General features: G+C 32.0%; 1 protein-coding gene across 1 annotated transcript in view; it reads right to left on the bottom strand.

Moving 5' to 3' along the window:
* Positions 1-19,245, bottom strand: part of MMRN1 (multimerin 1) — a 55,956-nt gene that overhangs the window by 22,448 nt on the left and 14,263 nt on the right. The window contains exons 2-5 of the mRNA XM_006910732.1: positions 16,850-16,969; positions 14,202-14,308; positions 3,611-3,715; positions 2,180-2,354 (exon numbers count right to left, since the gene is read on the bottom strand). Of these exons, the coding sequence (XP_006910794.1) occupies positions 2,180-2,354; positions 3,611-3,715; positions 14,202-14,308; positions 16,850-16,969 (507 nt within the window). The remainder of the gene's footprint in view (positions 1-2,179; positions 2,355-3,610; positions 3,716-14,201; positions 14,309-16,849; positions 16,970-19,245) is intronic.

Genomic DNA, 19,245 nt, shown 5'->3' with positions numbered 1-19,245 from the left:
AATAGAATGATAAGAATAGAATGCTTTATGTCAATACCTGCGTGAGCACATTGTTTAACTCTATTTGATTCTGTTTCATGTGACTCATGTGCTTCTACTTTCTAAAAAAGATGATATTGATTCTGGTAATTTAACAGATATATTTGATATCAGATACCTTGACATGTCCCTTCTGTGGCTCTGAATGTATGGCCTATTCATGACATCCAGATACATCTTAAGGAGTTCAGACATTGGATTTTGAACACTTTTTATGGCTACTCATTGATAAAGTAGTGTTTCTCACCTCAGATATAAAGTAAGCAAGAGAAGAGATTGTGGTTTTGCTAGTCAAACACAGTACCTGGGGAAGTGAGATTAGTTTTTGTTGCCTGTACAAACATTCATTAATTGTAGGCCCTCTGTTTCTCATAATTGATTTTGCTCAGTACATAATCAATGCCTCCTAATGAGGTGGGAATTTTGTTGTTTGTTTTTGTTGTTGCTGTTGTTATGATTGTATATATTTTTACTATGTCAGTATCAGAATTTTTGTTAGTAGGCTTACAAAAAAGCAGTTGACTGGCCTAATTCTCTCAGATTATGATAACAAAATTTTGCTGAACAATTTCATTATGGTGGTTATAGTCAATTATATACTGTTTCTATTTGACATCTTTCTCATGCTATCATGAAAATATACAGGAAAATATATTCTTCTCTTATGCTGCCATAGGACAGGGGCTTTCTTTCAGTGGCTTAATAGTACCAATTATCTGAATGGTTAAAATATAATCGTGATTGCTGCTGTGTGGGTAGATGATATGGAAATGGAACCTCCACCTTTTTATCTCTTTTACCTATGAACCACAGGTAAAAAATAGAAAAACAAAACAAAACTTGTGAGTGATAGAAATGGGGTTGTATAGTAAGTATTTTTTAATTTATAAAACAAAATAAAAGGGACCAGTAAATCTGAAACTTGGAAACATACAATAAACCCAATGAATTGAGCCACTCCTAGTAACTAAACTATTTTCTTAAAAGATCCATACCCCTACCTGAAACACCTTTGGCTAATTAACAACTTCTAATCCATCACTTGTCAGTTGAGATGCTTTCTTTTTAAAGAAGCCTTCTTCTATCAAACAGTCCCATTGTACCCTGCATATAACTCTACCATAGCAATTACTATATATGCTCCTCTGTGGGAAGCAGAATAATGCTGTCCTGCCAAAGATGTCCACACCCTTATTCTCTGAATCTGTGCATATGTTACTTTACATGGCAAAAGGGCCTTGGCAGATGTGATTAAGGTTAAGAATCTTGAGATGAGGAGATTATCCTGGATTATCCAGGGGAGCCCAGTGTTATCATGAGTCCTTAGAAGAGGAAGAAGAAAGCAGAAGAGTGGGTCTGAGAGATGACATGAGGACTCAACAGCTGTTGTTGGCTTTTAAAGATGGGAGAAGAAAGCCATGAGCCAAGAAATGCAGTGGCCTCTAAAAAGTGGGAACAAGCCTCAGCTTAAAGCCACCAAGAAAACAAGACTTCATTCCTACACCTGCCAGAAAATAAATTCTTACAACTTGGATTAGAACAGGGAATAGGTTATAATGTAGAAACTTCAGAAAGGAACACTGCCTGCTATTTTAAGAGCACAAAATTCAGGAGAAGCTGATCCATATATATAAAATAATTATTATATCTATAGCCTGAGATGTTTTGGAATATTTTTTATTTATTATACTCTAGGAGCTAAATAATTTCTGGGATAGTAATGCATTTTAGATTTATCCTCAATATCTTCATCAATATTATTGAGACAACCACTTATCTAGCTACTCTGTTAATCATCTCTTAACCTTATTTTTATCCTGAACTGGAAACAGCAATAGAAGTAAATTACGTATGGCTCATTTTAACTATAACAAAGTATGAGTTAGGCTATTTAACTAGATACATACATAATGTCCATAAATCAGATGATATATTCAAAGATTTGATATGTAGTGAAAAAATATTCAGATGTTTCAAGTTATATCAGAGATTGAGTGATTTAAAAATATTTTATTAAGTCATTTGTCTTATACTTATATGCCACTGAATCTAAAGCAAAGATACCAAAGTAATATGAGAAAAGATAAATGAGTTATTTGCCTTTTGTCTTAATTAAATAATTTATTTTGTTTTAATTTTACCTTTTAGAAAAGATTGAAATTCCCTGCCTTTATCTTCATTGATTTTCTCTTCTAGGGAGGAGTACGTGTCCTTTACATCAGCTACAGCCAAAGAAATATTGTCAATTTTCTTCTGCAGAAGGGTCAGTTTCATTGCCTGTTGACTCATCTGGTCAGTCATTTTTTGTGTCACTGCTGTACATAGAAGAAGAGAAAATTAGAAACATTTAAAAATACGTATTTAAAACCTCTCAAATTTCATGGTAAGTTTAAAGGTAATTTAAATAAACCATGTTTGCACTATATATTTCAAAGTATGTGCATTTAGCAAATGGCAACCTAAATTTTACACTATTTTGGAGTAGAAATTTATAAAAAGCATTATAATATCTTAGATTTCTAAAATGTTTTACCGATGTCCAGAATTTTCCATTTTTCTTTTAACCTTAAAAAGTTGTTACACTCTGAACAGATGAAGAAATTGAGGGTCAGAAAACCAAAATAATTTGTTTGAGGTTACAGGGCTAATGCCCAATCTTCTGCTTTCAAATCCAACACTTCAGCATTAAATGTGTGCAGCTGTACACTTACATGTATGTAGGTTTTTCTGTATGCTGAGGATTTTATTCTTTACTGAGACATTCTTTAATGAGAGATAAAGAGATTCAGAATTTAGTTTAAATCACTTTATACAGCAATAATGCTTTCCATGCCTTTATGCATGTGCTTCAATAATTCAAGGAGGATTTTATGGTATTTTATGAAGATCTTGAATTTCAATCCCTTAAAAAATTCAGACTACAGTTTCTAAGATATATTTACCTGCAGTCTTAAAGAGATCCCCTTAATTCACATTTCTCAATTTGAGTGCCTGATATTGTACGACTAGACCTATGCCAAACACAATGAAGAGATGTTTTTATCAGTAACCGAATATATTTCTAAATGATAAAGTTAAGCCTAAAGGAAATGATAAAGTACTATGATTAGAAAGATGAAAAACTATGTGATCAAGAGATTCTTGTTGATTCTTAGTCACAATTATTTTCCTTAGCGATCAACACCTGTTGGTGATCTCATCAACCAATGAAAGGGAGCCTTTTTAGCTCCCTTAAAATAAATGATCAAGTCGTTCCTTCCATATCAAGATTCTTCCACGAATGCGGTCTTAGGAGGAGAAAAGTTTGAATTTATTTTGGGGACCTGCGATTTCCTTACAACCCTGTATGACAGCATTTTTGTTTCCCTTCTGTGTTTGCACACAGAGCTTCAATAATTACGCATGGTCCCTTTCCGGCCGGGAACCTGCAGCGCAACCAGTTTCTCCCAACATAAGCACCAGGTATGTTAATGTGTCATCATCAAACATTTGACAGCCAAGTGATTTCTTGTTTGGATGTTGTCCTAAAGTGTTGACAATAGTTAGGTTAGAGATGATAGCAATTACGAACCTGGGTCACAACAGTCTTGCTGCTGCAGTTGCTCTGCTATTGCTCCGCCAACAGCTGCGTGACTCTCAGCCTGGTTGGTGTGTAGCAAATGCTGCTGTTCCTGGGCTAGATGGAAGCAAAAGGAGAGAAGAGAGAGTTAAGCATTGGGCCTGCCTCATTTTTTTCCAGTAATATGTGGCTGATGTTCATTTTCCTGTGTACTGAAGCATGATGGTCCAGGATGATTGCAGAGTAAGCTGCTCTGCCCCTACTCATAGGGCAATGTGTTATCACATTGCTCTTGGAGGCGGAACTCTAATTATGTTTGAAAAAAAAATAAAATTATTCAAGTCTCCTATTAAGGGAAAATGGTTGGTAGTTTGGGGGAAACTGTAAACTGGAAGTTGTAAAGTGCCTGCATAATTAAGGGGACTTTAAAATCAGCTGTGTTAAAAGTTTTTTAGGGGAACAGCCACAAAAGCTGTTTGTTTGACAATGTCTATGCCAACTGGTGTCTACTTGGAAATAAGGGAGAGCTACAGGATTCTTACTTGAAAGAATATCTGTTTAAGTAATAGTGCCACCTAAATGGGTTTTTACCAGATATTTAAGAAATACATAGGCTCAGAACGTAAAGACTACAAGTAAACTGTAAACTGTTACAGGATATATCTCAAGGGGATTGACCTGTGAAATCAGTGACATTTTAGAAAAAAAGAAATTCTAATAAAATAAATCTAACTCTGTTAAAGAATCCCTTCCCATTTTCCACAAATCAAGTAATATTTTCAATGGCAATATAATTTTTCATTGGGGAAAACAGTTTAAAGAAATTTATTAAAAATATTGAACATTAAGCAATGTATGTCTATAATTTTCAGACTTCTAATGAACAAATTTATTCATTAAAGTCTGCATATTAAAATCTGAGAAAACAAGTGTTTGGTATCTGTTCTTCCCATGTGAAATTATGTACCAATGAAACTGAACCTTGGGCACATGTTAATTATACTCCCTAGTGCATTTGTGGCTGTGACAATAATCTTAAAGCATCTCCACTCCATAGAAAGTATAATATATTTGACACTAATTTGAGTTAGTTTTTATTGTTAGATTGAATTTTGCAATGCTTTTCTTCAGAGCATTGAGTTAAATTAATGAATTTCCATTCATGTTCAGAGTTATTGTTTTGATTTTGTTTCTTTTTTTCCCCCAAAAGTATTACTTAAAGTCCTGAGTAATTGTTGATTTATTCGGTTGAAGAAGACAGTCTGCAGCTTGGGAGAAAGTGTACTTATCTGGGGGCTGTGGTAGGTGGCAAAAAGTGTTAATTTTCTACTCAGTCCTAGCAATAAAGTTCTCATAGTCTAAATTCAAATTAATTCACACAAACATATCAATTAAATAACTGCATAATTTTAAAAAATCAAAATTCCTCCTTAGATGATCTAATAAAGCATTTTTCTGGCAGCTAAAAGCTGTCTATCCAGGAAGGCAACTAGAGAGTAAGCCATGGTTCTCAAACTCAGGTCCCTGAATCAGCAGTATCAGCGTCACCTGGGAACTTTTGAATATGCAACATCTAGGCCCCAGCCCAGACCTGCTAATTTAAAACAAACACTGAAGTGGGGCAGCAATCTGTGGTTTAACAAGCTCTCCAGGTAATTCCAATGTACACTAAAGTATGAGAATCACTGGAGTAGAGCATCAAGATAAATCTTCTCTAGCAACTTCCCACCTCTCTATTTTATTTCTCTTAACAGTATGAGTGTTCAAGATACAGAGTTCTAAGTATTTACAGCAAAAGGAACAGATGAGTTTAATAAAATGTACAAATAGTATTTTCATTGTCATACTGCTTACCTTTTTGAGCTAGACCATAAGAAAACAAAAAGATCTGATGGATTGAAGGGCATACCATAACTTGATAGCCAGTGGACACTTTGTTAGCAAGCAATACATAATTATAGTAAAAACAAAAACTATATTGTTTTGTGGCATGCAAGATTGTTATTCAAATTTCCTTTTGTCTCATGAACTTTAAAGACATATTACTTTTTTAAAAAATGTTTCTCAAAAACAGTAATTTTTCATCATGTATGGAAATCGGAAGTACCTGTAAACTTTGAAATGCTAAAAGTATCAAATTTTTTTCCATTCCTCCATCCGAAGATTATGATTAAGTAGATCTGTTCTAGGGAATTGCGCATGTGTATATATGTATATATTTAAAAGTCTAATTATGAGGTATGAACAGGTAATTATGAGGTATGAACCTGGTTAAGAAGTACTGATTTAGAATGAATTGCAAATTTTCTGATTCTAATAAGTAAATTCATTGTTAGAGGCAGAAAATGCCAGATATTTTTATATTAAAATTGCAATTAAAAATCAATTTTCCTAGATTTTTAAACAGTCACACATGGTTGTTGATAACAAGAACATAAGTTGAAGACATGATTTATTAAAACTCTAATGAACGAAAACCTTGAGTCTCCTACCATTCCATAGAGAAGTGGGCCTTTATAAGAGGTAAGTGATGTGGGGCAGGGTGGAAAGTGCTTTTCACAGTTCCCCGATTCCCTCACATAGATAATACCATTCTCTCTATTGTTATGACACAAGGTCCCTGAAGAGGTACTGCTAAGCATGGAAACATGTGAAGAGTGTTTAAGCCATCTTCCCAGTGATCAAATCATAGACAATTTTAGAATGTCTCATAAATAAAAGCCCTTTCTACTGAAAACTTAGGCTATTACTCCTCACTCTCACCTATCAATGTTCCACATACCTACCTCCAAGATTGTATTTAGTCAGTATGCATCAATAAGGCCTACCAATTATTAAAATATTGAAGTACAGTCACACCTGTTGATAAATATATAATGTGTAATAAGTGATAAAATTAATGTAAAAATTATAATATTAACTTATTTCAAGTTAATAAGGATATGTCTTGTAGGATATATGATGAATGGAATTCCTATTGTAAAACACTTGAGAAATGTTTTTCAGATTAGCATTTTTGGGCTCATGTTATGCTCTGCATAGACTTTATGAACATTCAATGTCTTAGCAGACTCATCAGTTTTATCATTGTTTGGTTTATGTAGTAGTTAGAATTTTCAAATCATTTGGTACTTTAGTTTACTCGTTAATATATATTAATTGTTATCACTGCATAGTTTTTGATAAATATTATTTAAGAATTTATAACAAATTATTAAAAACACTGGAAAAGACACAAAAATTTAACTAAATTTTCAAAGCATTTCTTTCAGATTCATGAGTGTGAATTTTTTGACTCTGAGAAAAAACAAATTTTATCAAAAATGAACCTGGACCTGGATCATCTAATGATAGAATGTAAAAAAATCAGTTAATCTGGAACTGGTTTTGATGTATAAAATGTCAATAAAAATATCAAATCGATATCAAAAAATCAATTAAATCTAAAAGAAATAATATGTATTTTTAGAATGAAATTTAACATGATCTTCAATAAAAATTAATGGGTAATTTTTACTTGCTATATTGATGTTAGATTCAAATAATGATCTAAATTTGTATTATTTAAAATTAAAATTACTAGACTTATTTTTCATCTTAATGGCATTCAATTTCTATTAAAATTCATTTGTAATCATCAAGGGGAAAATATTAAAGAACTTTATAACAATGTTATGAAATAAGCTTTTATAATGTTAAAAATTTTCAAGTAAAGCAAAACTTTTAAAATAATATAAAAATTCAAAAATACTTTATCAAGTATATCAATAAAAAGTCAATACAAGAAAAATAGAAGAGAAAATTAGAATTTTTAATATGTCATATAATTGAAATAATTGATCATTTCAGAAAATAATTTACCTCTGGCATAATTCAGATAAAGTCATAGCACTGCAAATCAGTTTTATGGTTAGCATTTGGAAAATAAGCTTTTTAAAAAGAGAGAGAGAACTGGTTTTTAGAAATAATATTCTAATAGAAATAGGGAATAGAAGTTACCCTTACTGAACTAGAGATAATTTTAATACTGATGAAAAATATTTTAGATATAAAAATGTATATATAAGCTATTTGAAACAAAAATTGATAAGGGATCCATTACATGAGAAACATAGATTTTCTAATAAATTATCTAAAAATGAAATTTATATGACAAAACTCAAATATATAATAAATTTTTAAGTTTCTTGATTTATGGTGCCATGAATTTGGCCAGATGACATTTGCAAAGATCTATAAATTAATTAAATTGTACATTCCTACAAGAATGTCTGTGATTCAGTTAATAATAAATATCTTGAATATTAAAAATGTAAATAGTATTCAAGAACTGGAAAAAATTTGAATGCAGTCACTGTTAATTCTGAAGAATGGTAATATCATTGATGTTGATAAAAATTATCAATTTACCAATATCTAATGTGACCCAATGACTGTAAATCTAATGGAGAAGTCTTTAAAAGAGATTGTGGCAGTTCCCTATATTAAATCATCTCTGTGACAGGACATTATTTAGCTGGAGTCATCTATGTCAAAAGAAAGAACACACCAATAATTTATAGAAATTAATACATTGTTCAGAAATTATTGGAATAGTAGGATGAATGGTTTATTATGATTTATACTACCTGGTATGAAATTTTATAATATATTATAGATAATATATGCATTAACTTAAGAAAATAATGTATTCCCAATTTTTGATTTGTAAATTGACTTATATATTAATTAATACTGAATTAGTTGTTAAATGTTTGAATATGGCCCCTTATTCAACAAAAGTCACAACAGAATTTTACATAGGGTTTATTTCCAGAGTTTCAAAATGCTTTGCTAAAGCTTTATTATAAACAGTAAGGCATTATTTTATGTTGCGTTATTATATTCAAATGAAATCTCTTCTCTTTGTCTCATTCTTTACAAAGTACTGTATGTTGTATATTGAATGTGGAGATAATAACATTGCATTTCCCTTAGTGTTTTCCATTTGAGCACAAGCAAAGTAGGGAATCTTACATATACACACTGACCTACACACACAAGAGTAGGTGTGAGAGGATTCTAAGTCTTCAAGGGTTGTATTTGAGTGGGGGCAGGTCATCCTCAGAGTTCTTTTTGTGCAGTGCAATCGAGGTAAGATGAATGTACAGAAAGTGAAAACAAACCTGGGTAAGAGATCAAGTGTTAAGAATAGAAAGGAAGTAAATGAATAGCTAAAGTCTAGTTTTCTATTTTAGGGTCAAAAGAATTTCAAATAAATTTCATTCATGTGATCTGGAAAAATGCAATTGCATTACAAACAAGAGAATAGAAAGTGACATACTGGAGAAAATCAGCAGATTAGAAATAAAAATGAAAAAGATAAAAAAATTTTAAATCAGTAACAAGTGGGAGAAGAGAAATTAATCTCTTCAGAAAAAAAAAGAAATTGAAAAAGAGAATAATTCAAAAAGAATCGACTAAAAGTCTAGTTTTTTTGCATACTAATCTTTAGTGATTTACTCCTTATTATGAGGGAAAATAATACACATGAAATAAGAAAAATTAAAACTCCATATTGTGAAGTTTTAAAAAGACTGATTTGAAAGAAACTGTAATAGGAAACATAAATATTGAATGACAAAAACTAATGTGACTGTGTGTGTGTGTGTGAGTGTGAGTGTGTGTATCTGCATAAAACTTCCCATTTGCTCTCAGCTACAGTTATCTTTAAATTGTTTTAGAATGAAATAGGTGAGGAAATTGTTCTCTTAAGTTGAGAGGGGGGGAAAAAAAAATGGTTAAGTACCACACAAAGATCTTTGGGATACAATTGTCATGTGAATCTCTTTTCTCTGGAATTCATTGGATGGAGTCCCCGCCAAGGCTGTTAAAAATTTGAAATGCCTGTTTAACTAGTTCAATAGTTTATTATCTTTTTCTAGCTCTGTTTCTTGACTGGAGTTCAATACTTGCATTCATCCCAATTTATTGCAGGAGGTTTAGCTGGTGAAAAAGCGCTGATAGAATCTCTGACAATGGAGTCAGTTACTCTCCTGTAATAAAGTTCCCGGTTGATCGATGTGCTTTTATTTTTTCATTTAGCAATCCTTCTGTCTTCCCAAATGTCTTCCCAAATGTATCTACCATAAGGACTGCCACTGATCCTAGATTTTCCAGGCAATCTATCTCATTGTGCACTTAAGCACAGTCCTTTACTTTGTTTCTTTCTATGAGATTGGAGTTGAAACAGAATGGTATTTATTTAAGTCTAGTAACTTTTAAAGATCTTTATGCACTTTGGATTTAAAAAAAAAATTCAATATATTTAAAAAATTAGATTCCTTTTTCTTTCTTCTCCTAATATGATTACTTCTGTTTCCTTGCACTAAGAAACTCTGACCTTAATGATGAAGGACTTAAGAGATGCAGGCAAGGTCAGTGAATGTCAAGAGAAACAGCCTCCTCATTAGGTGCATTTCCCTTTTTTCTTTCTTTTTTTTTTTAAATTAGACAGGTGTTATTTATGAGTGTATTTTTTTTTTTCTCTTTCAGGCCTCTGAGACATGGAGAAAGTCATTAATGGCAACTCAGTAATGAGGAAGCTTGCTCTCTCTCCCTTAGAAGCAGAAACCTTCCTGTGCGGCTTGACAAAACCGGTTTCCAGCTGATCCTGCCACATTAAGTGAATGTCTGCATGGTGGCGTTCGGTACATGTATAAAGATTTACTGGGATTTAATAGTTCAATCAAAGAAGGAAATTTGGTGCAACTAAGATTTAAGGTACATGGTGAGTTTTGACAAAATGCATCATAATTTTGAGCAAGATGTGTACAGGAAGTAAGATTCTTTTCCAAAGCGGAGAACATTAACCATCACTTGGAAGAATTAAAAATGCAAAAATATAAGATATATTTATTCTGTTTTAAATATTATAACTTTTGTTTCATATTAATTGAGGTAATATTTTAAGATAATCTTACTGGAGAAGCTCCATTTTTAAAATGTGAGTTATAATAACTTATAAAATTTATTAAATTATTTCGCAGTATGAAATGAAATGTGTTCATATACTTATAACATATGGCAGGGGTCAGGCTATTTCCAGAACTGCATGATTATATTTTTTCAGCATTTAGAATATTTGTGATAGATTTTATAAAGCATAATTTTATAAAATACTTTTTTCCTATATGGAGGATCTAACTAAAGCTGACTGGATTTTTTAATGGATTTACAGAGAAGTTTTTTCTTTTTTTCCTCTCTGATCTAACATTATTTGAAATGAAATGTCTGTGTTTTGTGTCATTAGAGCAAACCACAATTTACTTGTTTTACTTCAGAATATTTTAGAGACATCTACTGGAAAAGCATATTATTGCAAATTTTATAAAATTTCTTTAAAAAGCATTTTGTTACTGACATTTCAAAAAAAAAGTCTTGGATATCACAAAATTAGATTAGTTTCTGAAGACTCTCAAAAGGCATAACAAATGTAAAACATAGCAAATGTATTACTTTTTGTTGGACTTCATGCTCTTTTTTTTCAATGAAGTTCTATTCACTTAAATTTTTAAAAAATTTGTTTTCTCTTGCAAGTATGACTAATGTTTTAATAAGCTAATCTAGAACTTATTACTAGAATTTTGGTTATCTGAGTTGCAGCGAAAAGAGCATGTGTAGAGAGGTTCAGTAATATTATAAATAGCACACTGTAGAATAAGACAACAGGTAGAACTGCCCCATAGATTTTGAATTACAGCATCTCTTCCTAACAGGTTGGGGATGGATCTATATAGAATAAGGGAGAAAGTAAGAGAGAGAGAGCAGTAGACAAGTGGAGAAGAAGTAAAAGAGTACAGTTGCTAGCAGCTTCAGTGATTATTCCTGATCTAGTGCTCTTTCTCTCATATAATTAAAAAGATCTCTCTGCTGTGATATAAACTAAAATGAAATCATTACTTTTGTTTTATAAAATTTATTTCGTGGGGAGGAAACTTGTCAAGGAAGCAGGGATTTGTGAAAGTTATATAGTCTTTTATAAATTTTCTATGAATAAAATAATCTCCTGGTGTTGTGAAGGACTAGCACTGAAGTAATTATAGTGGTAAGCTACCCAACAAGGTTATTCAAAACCCTTCAGGGCTCTGAAGAAATTTAAAGAACAGATCAGCCACACCGATTATCGTTGCCATATTTGGGGCTGCTTGTCATATGAGACAGCGTGGAGAGGGCTGTCAAAGGAAACCTGCCAATTTTCTCTCCCACATAAGAACAAAAGACTGTTGGCACATATATAAAGTGTGATAAAAAAAAAAAGGAGGAGGAACTTGACATGATTTGGGGTAGAAATCAGAAGGGAAAATTGTGAAAACAAACAAACAAACAAACCACAATAGATAAGATAATGAAGACTGATTCAAGGGACAAAGGGACACAGTAGTTCTTGATACATACAGTGCATCAATTGCACTAATGAAAAATTCAACAATTTTTATGTACTGCAATAAAAATGAATAATGGGATGATCATAATATTGTAGGGAATAACAGTGGGTTCTTTTGGAATCACAGTTATATTAGAATTTATTGTATGACAATGACACAATAGGCATACATGCCTTCAGAAAATTATTCCTACCATAGATTTCAATAGAAAGATCTTTCCACAACAGCTTAATTGGCAGAAACGTGAATTATGAGTAATTCTAATTATGGTATTGTGACAGAAGGACACAGTCAACACTGTTCTGGGACATTTTTGTTAACGGGAATTCAAGATAACAATTTATAAATCTAGTATGAAAGATATCCACAGTTTACTTCCAATTAGAACACAAGGTGTCATTAAACAAAACTAAACTACTTGAATCAAATTTAAATATATAATACTTTGAAAAAAAGGGGGAATAATAGTATATAGTAGATATTCAAAACTGTCAGTCTTGTTTCTTTTTATAGTAGGTATACAGTCTTGTGTATATATTTATAATGATGGAATTCTGTGTTTCCTTTCTTTCTAGATGTATATAGTCCACATTGTAATTAATAATCAATCACAGTTGACCCTCGCACAACATAGGCTTGAGCTGTGTGGATCTACCCATACGTGGATATTTTTCAATAAATATACAGCTGGCCCTCCATATCTGATGTTTTACATCTGTGGATTCAACCAATCTGGATGGAAAATAGTATTTTTGATTAGTGGTTTGGAATTCACAGATGTGAAGGCCCATGGTATGTACTGTTCTATGCCATTTGATATTAGAGACTTGAGCGTTCTCAGATTTTGGTATCCGCTGGGGTCCTGTAACCAATCTCCCACAGATATCAAGGGACGACTGTAGTTAAGTTTGTGAGAAGGCAAAAATTATATGCAAGTTTTTAACTGTGGGAAATGTTAGCACCCCTAACCTCTGCGTTATTCAAGGATCAACTATAGTAGGTATAAAAGGATGAAGCATGCATGAGGAAATCACAGTTACCAGCTGGAGCCCAGGACAGCCCTTGACATACAGACTTTGCTTCCTGCCATGTATCTCCATTAAGCCCCTTATGTACAACAGGATGTGTAATGGCATTTATATTTCTAGAAAGGTATGCTGTGAACAAACACTTGAATCTTTAAGAAATAATAATGGAATTAATATTCCTAAGAAATCCTTTTTTTATATAAGAAGAGAAATATAAAAACTAATCACAGACTTTAGAAATATAATTCTAAATACTATCCAGAATTTTTAGCCATCTGCCATATACAGACAATAAACAAATATATTTTACCTCTGTGAGTATATCTGTGTACCTCATGGAAATCCAAAGTCCTTTGAAAGCAGTATCATACTTGGATTTTCAAAGAATATGCTGAATTACCTTGTTTCCAAATATTTTCTGTATAGATAATATTTTGTTTAAAATTTTACTTGATCTGATTATAAAGTACATATTCATGATATACTTTGAAAATGTATTAATTTTTTTTAACATCTCTGAAATTAGGCTAGACCCAGAACAAACCTCTAGATTCTTGTTGAATTGGCCTAGAAGAACCATATGTAATATCCCTAGCTAAACTGCAGGGTTCCTAGAGCTTTTATGTTACAACTTTCTTTCTTTTTTTTTTTTTAATAAGAATCATAATGGTTTCCCCACACTTATATTAATTTTTAATCACAGTCTCTTACACTGCTGATTGAATTCCTGCTAACGGCCTTTCTCGTGATATTCATTCATTTAAAATATGTATGCTGATGCCATATCTTATTTTTCAAAGGAAACCTGTTTAAAGCCAAAAGCAAAATAATAGTCACATAGATGTTAAGCCACGGCAAATTACTGTGTGTTTGATCAGCTTTGCCACCAGAAAAGCCTTAAAATCTCAGCTGAAGAAATGGCTCCATTAGGATGTATAGATATAAAGCAGAATAATTCATGCCATATTTGTATATATGCTTTAAAACGGAATTTCATTCATAGATACAATATTATTTCAAAAAATTGAACTGGAACTAACCAGTTCAAAGAGAAAAGGCAACTCTTTTTTTCTTTACTGGAATTAGTTGCTTATTCTTCAGAAATTTTATGCCTGTAATTGTTACTATAAAATTAATATTAGAATATACCTTTTAGCTGACATTTTGCTCCACTGAACCCAGGACAGCACTTCCATTCCAAAGAGGTGACAATTTTATGTTGCATCCTGTGGACAGGATTTGATGTCCTCTGAGATCTAGAGAGGAGAACCATTGGGAAAAATGGATTATTTGTTTCACATTAAATTACCAGTTGGAATAATCATTGCAAAGTGGGATGATTCTTGAAATAGCATTCAGTTATCATTATCTGTTATTTTATTTATTATTAATATTATTGTCAAACTTAGATTTCTTTAAAAACATTATAAAATATATTAAGGGTCATACTATTTGGTATTTTAAACTTATACTTATCATTATATCTTCTAAAGATACTGTAGGTTTCCCCTTGGAAATGCTTTTCACTAAACCAATGTTAAAACTTATTTGAATTCAAAATTTTAAATAGTTTATGGGGATAATTTATTTTATTTCAATTATTAGTTTTTATATTGTTATAAGTTAAAAGGATCTGTTTTCCTCCAAATCAATATCAAATGACTTAAAACTAGTTGGATATTAGTGATCTAATCGAAATTGATAACCACTATTATTTTCAACCCGAGGTTTCTCATTTCTCAAGTTTTTAAATCATACTATGTATTATTTCTCTCATAAACTATTTCTCAGAGAGAGAGAGAGAGATCTAACATGAGAAAATATTATTTCTGAGAAGAAACCATGGAAGGAAACCATGAAGAAACTATAACATTTCAACAATCAATATAAATAGTGAATGATACTAAATTACAGGCTCTATGTATGTAAATGTAAATCATAAATACAATTTTGCCATATTATTTTTATCCCTATGACTTCAATATATAGCTAATATTTATCAAACAGGTCTATGAAAATTGGCATGTATTATCTTGTTTAATCCTCATATTAGTTCTTCGAGGAAAGTACTATTATTATCCTGATTTGCTGATGAGGAACATGATTAACAGAAAAATGAAATAACTTGCTCAAAATTCCATATCTAAAAGGGATGGAGCTAGGACTTTAACCCATGCTGTGTGGGTTAGCCTCCCCTGTATGATCTAGAGTTTGTCGCATACAACCATTTGCAGACAACACAAGTCGCTCTCATGGATAAACTCTGATTATGTGGAGGAAACATAACAGACATAACAAACATAACTAACATAACAAACATAACAGAAACATAACAGTGTTAAGGAGACTTGGATTTTAGTTTCTGCTATAACTTGATGGGTAATTCAAAATGTGTGAGGTTATTCCTCAATTTTAAGATGAGATTCTCTCCATCTCTATAAGTAGGCTTTATTTATTATTAGAAAGTATTATTTATCCATGTTTGTCTTAGTAAATTATATTCGGTAAATAACTCTTTCCAGTGACATGTCGTCTCTAGTCTAGTAGCTAAAGGTAATAGGAAGGCAGTTTGGAAAGAGACCCTTTCTAGTTTATAAGGGTGAACTCAAGCAGTAGTTGCATTATTGGTGGAGTCAATGTCACTGCTTTGGGAAATTGGATTTCTGATGTATGTGGCTCAAACGTAATAGAAAAGTGACAAACATTGCGTATGTACTGAAATAGCGAATGAATGGAAAGACCCATTAAAAGATAGAGAAAAATAAGAGATAAAAATAAAGATGCATATTTCCGATTTGTTCAAAGAAAAAAAAAGTTCACCTTGAACTCAGAAGGGCAGTTTGATACGGGATACTGTGGTAATATTTTTATTACTAAAAGAATTAACAACGTATTCTTTGTATCTCATGTCAACAAGGAAATTGTCACAAAGGAAGTAGATGCTGAAAGCAGAACTGGTGCTCGGCTTTCTCAAATCCCTAAGATATGCTTAGCTCTCTGGACCATGAACCTTAGCTGTTCCTCAAAGGTTAAGAAACACCTTAATTTTATGTATTCTTACTGCACACTCTTCCAGATTACCGATGTGTCAGATTCATTGCCTGAGTTATTTGTATGACAATTTGCATGACATTAACCATCATGACCTGAATAACAATTTTAGTTCTTATTTCAGGTTCTTCAGAAATACCCCCAGCTGAGCTACTGTGACTGTATGAATTCAGAGAATTTATCAGTTACTCAGCCCTGTGTTTTAGGACAATTACATAGACTTTTTTTTTTTTTTTTTAAATGAAAACTAACATGAGCCATTAGAATAGACACGAGATGAAAGGGCCCACTATTCTGTTTTACCAGGTATAATTGCAATTGGTGGCTTGCCAAGTTATGGACTTCTCTCTAACCTAATATGAAAAGGAAATTATCAATAAACCTTTAAAGCTGTATATGAATTTCATAAGAAAATAAAGGACAGGTTGTTGATCAGATTATAGCATAAAAGTAATAGTAGTAGTAAAAATAGAAATAAGCACGAGAATTAACATTGAAACTTACAAAGTACCAGGCACTAGGCTAAGTATAATACTGCATTATCTCACATATTTTAAAAACACCCATATGAGGCAAGTATTATTAATATCCACATTTTACTTATTTAAGATCATACATCTAGTTTGATGTGAGGACCCTACCCTGACCCTACTAAACATATGTGTCTGGGTTGATTAACTTCACATATTCTAAGCCATACATGATTATGGTATAAGAAGTGTCTATTTTCAAGAACTGTTACATACCTCTGAGGACAGAATCCATTGTTCCAGCCACAGGGCCCTCCCCTACTTGGAACATAAGTGACTTGGTTGTCCAGTATCACTGTGGGAGATAATCTGGTATGTACATAAGCACACCAATTCCTAAGGAAGAGATCATTTTTGTTAGAAAAAAGTCATAGTCAAAGAATTTGTTTTTATCAAAATTATTTTCATAAACCTCTATCTATTACTGCCAGTACTACAGATCAAATACCTTGAGAAATTGATATCTAGCTTTAAAACATCTAGAGACCAGAGAAAACATACTGTTATTCATTGCTCTACTCATGGAAAGTAAAGAAACACTGCAAGATCGAAATAAATTGAGAATAAATCAGACCTAAAACCAGAACCTGTATTGTTTAGCTACAAGCTAAGTCAAAATCCAGATTGCCCTTAGAGCAAATACTAATATTAATACTGAGATTGGAAATTCAGACCTAAGTTCATTACTTCTATAGAATAATGTACAGTAAGACAAAAGTAAATAAATGGTGTAAGGACAAAAAAGAGGAAAAAATAGCTATAATTAGCAGTAGAGTATATCACTGTGAATAAGGAAGATAGGAAATAGTATAGATGCAAATGATTACAATTAGAAAGCTTGGCAATGTAGTTAATATCAATATGAAAATTTTTATAATTAATGAAGTTTAGTCACATGGTTAAGATCAGTTATGACAAAAGATACTGCTTAAAATGGGAAAAATATTATTTTAGTTAAATCCAACAAAAAGTGTAAGATTTAACATATAAAATGTTTAAGCTTTATTGAAAAGCCTGAAAGAAAATCCAATACCTTATGTTCATTGATGGGAAGAGCCAATGTAAATATATAAATTCTCAATTTAATCTATAGATTCAATGAGTTTTTAATCAAACCTTAGTTTGAAACAAGCTTAATAAGCTTATTAATGTAATAAACTGAAAACATAAATTTCAGAAATTTCTGGCTCTTGTCATAACAGAGCACAAGATTTACCTTTCCTTGGTAAAACTATAAAGCTAGACAAGAGATAAAGCAATACTTTTCAGATGCTGGACAACAGACAATGCAGTTATATGGTTCTTGAAAGAAGGGAAACTCATGTATGATGTGAATTCCACATTCAATCTAGATTTCTGCTTTGGATCAATTTTCAAATTGTATCAGAGGGGTAGACCCCAAAGATGGAGAACACTGGGTGAAGGAAACAGAGATCCGAGTTTGGGGCTGCTGAGGCTATTAGAATATGTCAGAAAAGTTAATGAAACAAGGGGGCTGGAAAGAGATGTCATTTTAAAAGTTAATATTGAGTCTCCTTCAATCTTGGGCGGAATACTATGCTGTGCTTATAAAGAATAGTTCTCTGCTAGGCTGGCAGAGAACAAGTTATGGGGATCTGCATGAGCCGAACTGAGGTCCCAGATATCGCCCAGTAGTGGAGAATTCTAACCAGCCAAAGAGGAAAGTTCTTACTAAACACCCCTTAGCATTCACCTCAAGAAGTGAAAAAACTACAAAATGTCATGGAAAGAAATTAAAGGCGACCTAAATAAATAGAAAATGTTCATCAGTTGAAGACTTAATAGTGTTAAGATGACAATGCTCCCCCAAGTTGATCTATGGTTTCAATGCAATCCAAATCAAAATCCCAGCTGCCCTTTTTTTGTTTTTGTTTTTTTTTTTGCCGAAATTTAAAGCTGTTCTTAGAATTTAAATGAAAATGCAAGGAACTCAGAATAGTCAAAACAATATTAAAAGGGGTGGGGGGCACTTGGAACTCACACTGTCCAATTTCGAATATTACTGCAATTACAATAATTAAGACTGTAACTGACTTGCATAAGGACAGAGCTATAGATCAATGGAATAGAATGTAGAGTCCAGAAATAAACCTTTACAGTTACAATTGACTTTTGACAAGGGTGCCAAGTGATTCAATGGGGAAAGAATATTCTTTTTAACAAATGATGGTATAAAAAATGGACAGCCAAATGCAAACAAATGAAGTGGGACCTCCATCTCATATCAGATATAAAAATTAACTCAAAAATGGATCAAAGAATTAAAAGTAAGAGCTAAAACTATAAAACTCTTAGGGCCTGGGATTATCATGTCAATGTAATAAGGCAAGAGGGAAATAAAGTCCTGCTGACTGGAAATTAAGAAGTAAAATTATATTTATGTGCAGAAAACATGAGCTTTATGTGGAAAATAATAATGAACTTACAAAAAAAAACCTATTGGGGGTAGTAAGCGAATTCAGCAAGGTTGTGAGATATAAGGTCAATACGCAAAAACATCAATGGTTTTCTTAAGTAGGAACTAAAATACTTGAATATCTAAAGTTTAAGAAATTTTGTTCATGTGAGTAATTTGAAAAGAGGCTACAGAT

The sequence above is a fragment of the Pteropus alecto genome, unplaced genomic scaffold, assembly GCF_000325575.1.
Source record: "Pteropus alecto unplaced genomic scaffold, ASM32557v1 scaffold63, whole genome shotgun sequence".
Classification (NCBI taxonomy): Eukaryota; Metazoa; Chordata; class Mammalia; order Chiroptera; family Pteropodidae; genus Pteropus; species Pteropus alecto.
Note: the sequence above shows the minus strand (reverse complement) of the source record. Positions and strands in the feature narration are given on the sequence as shown.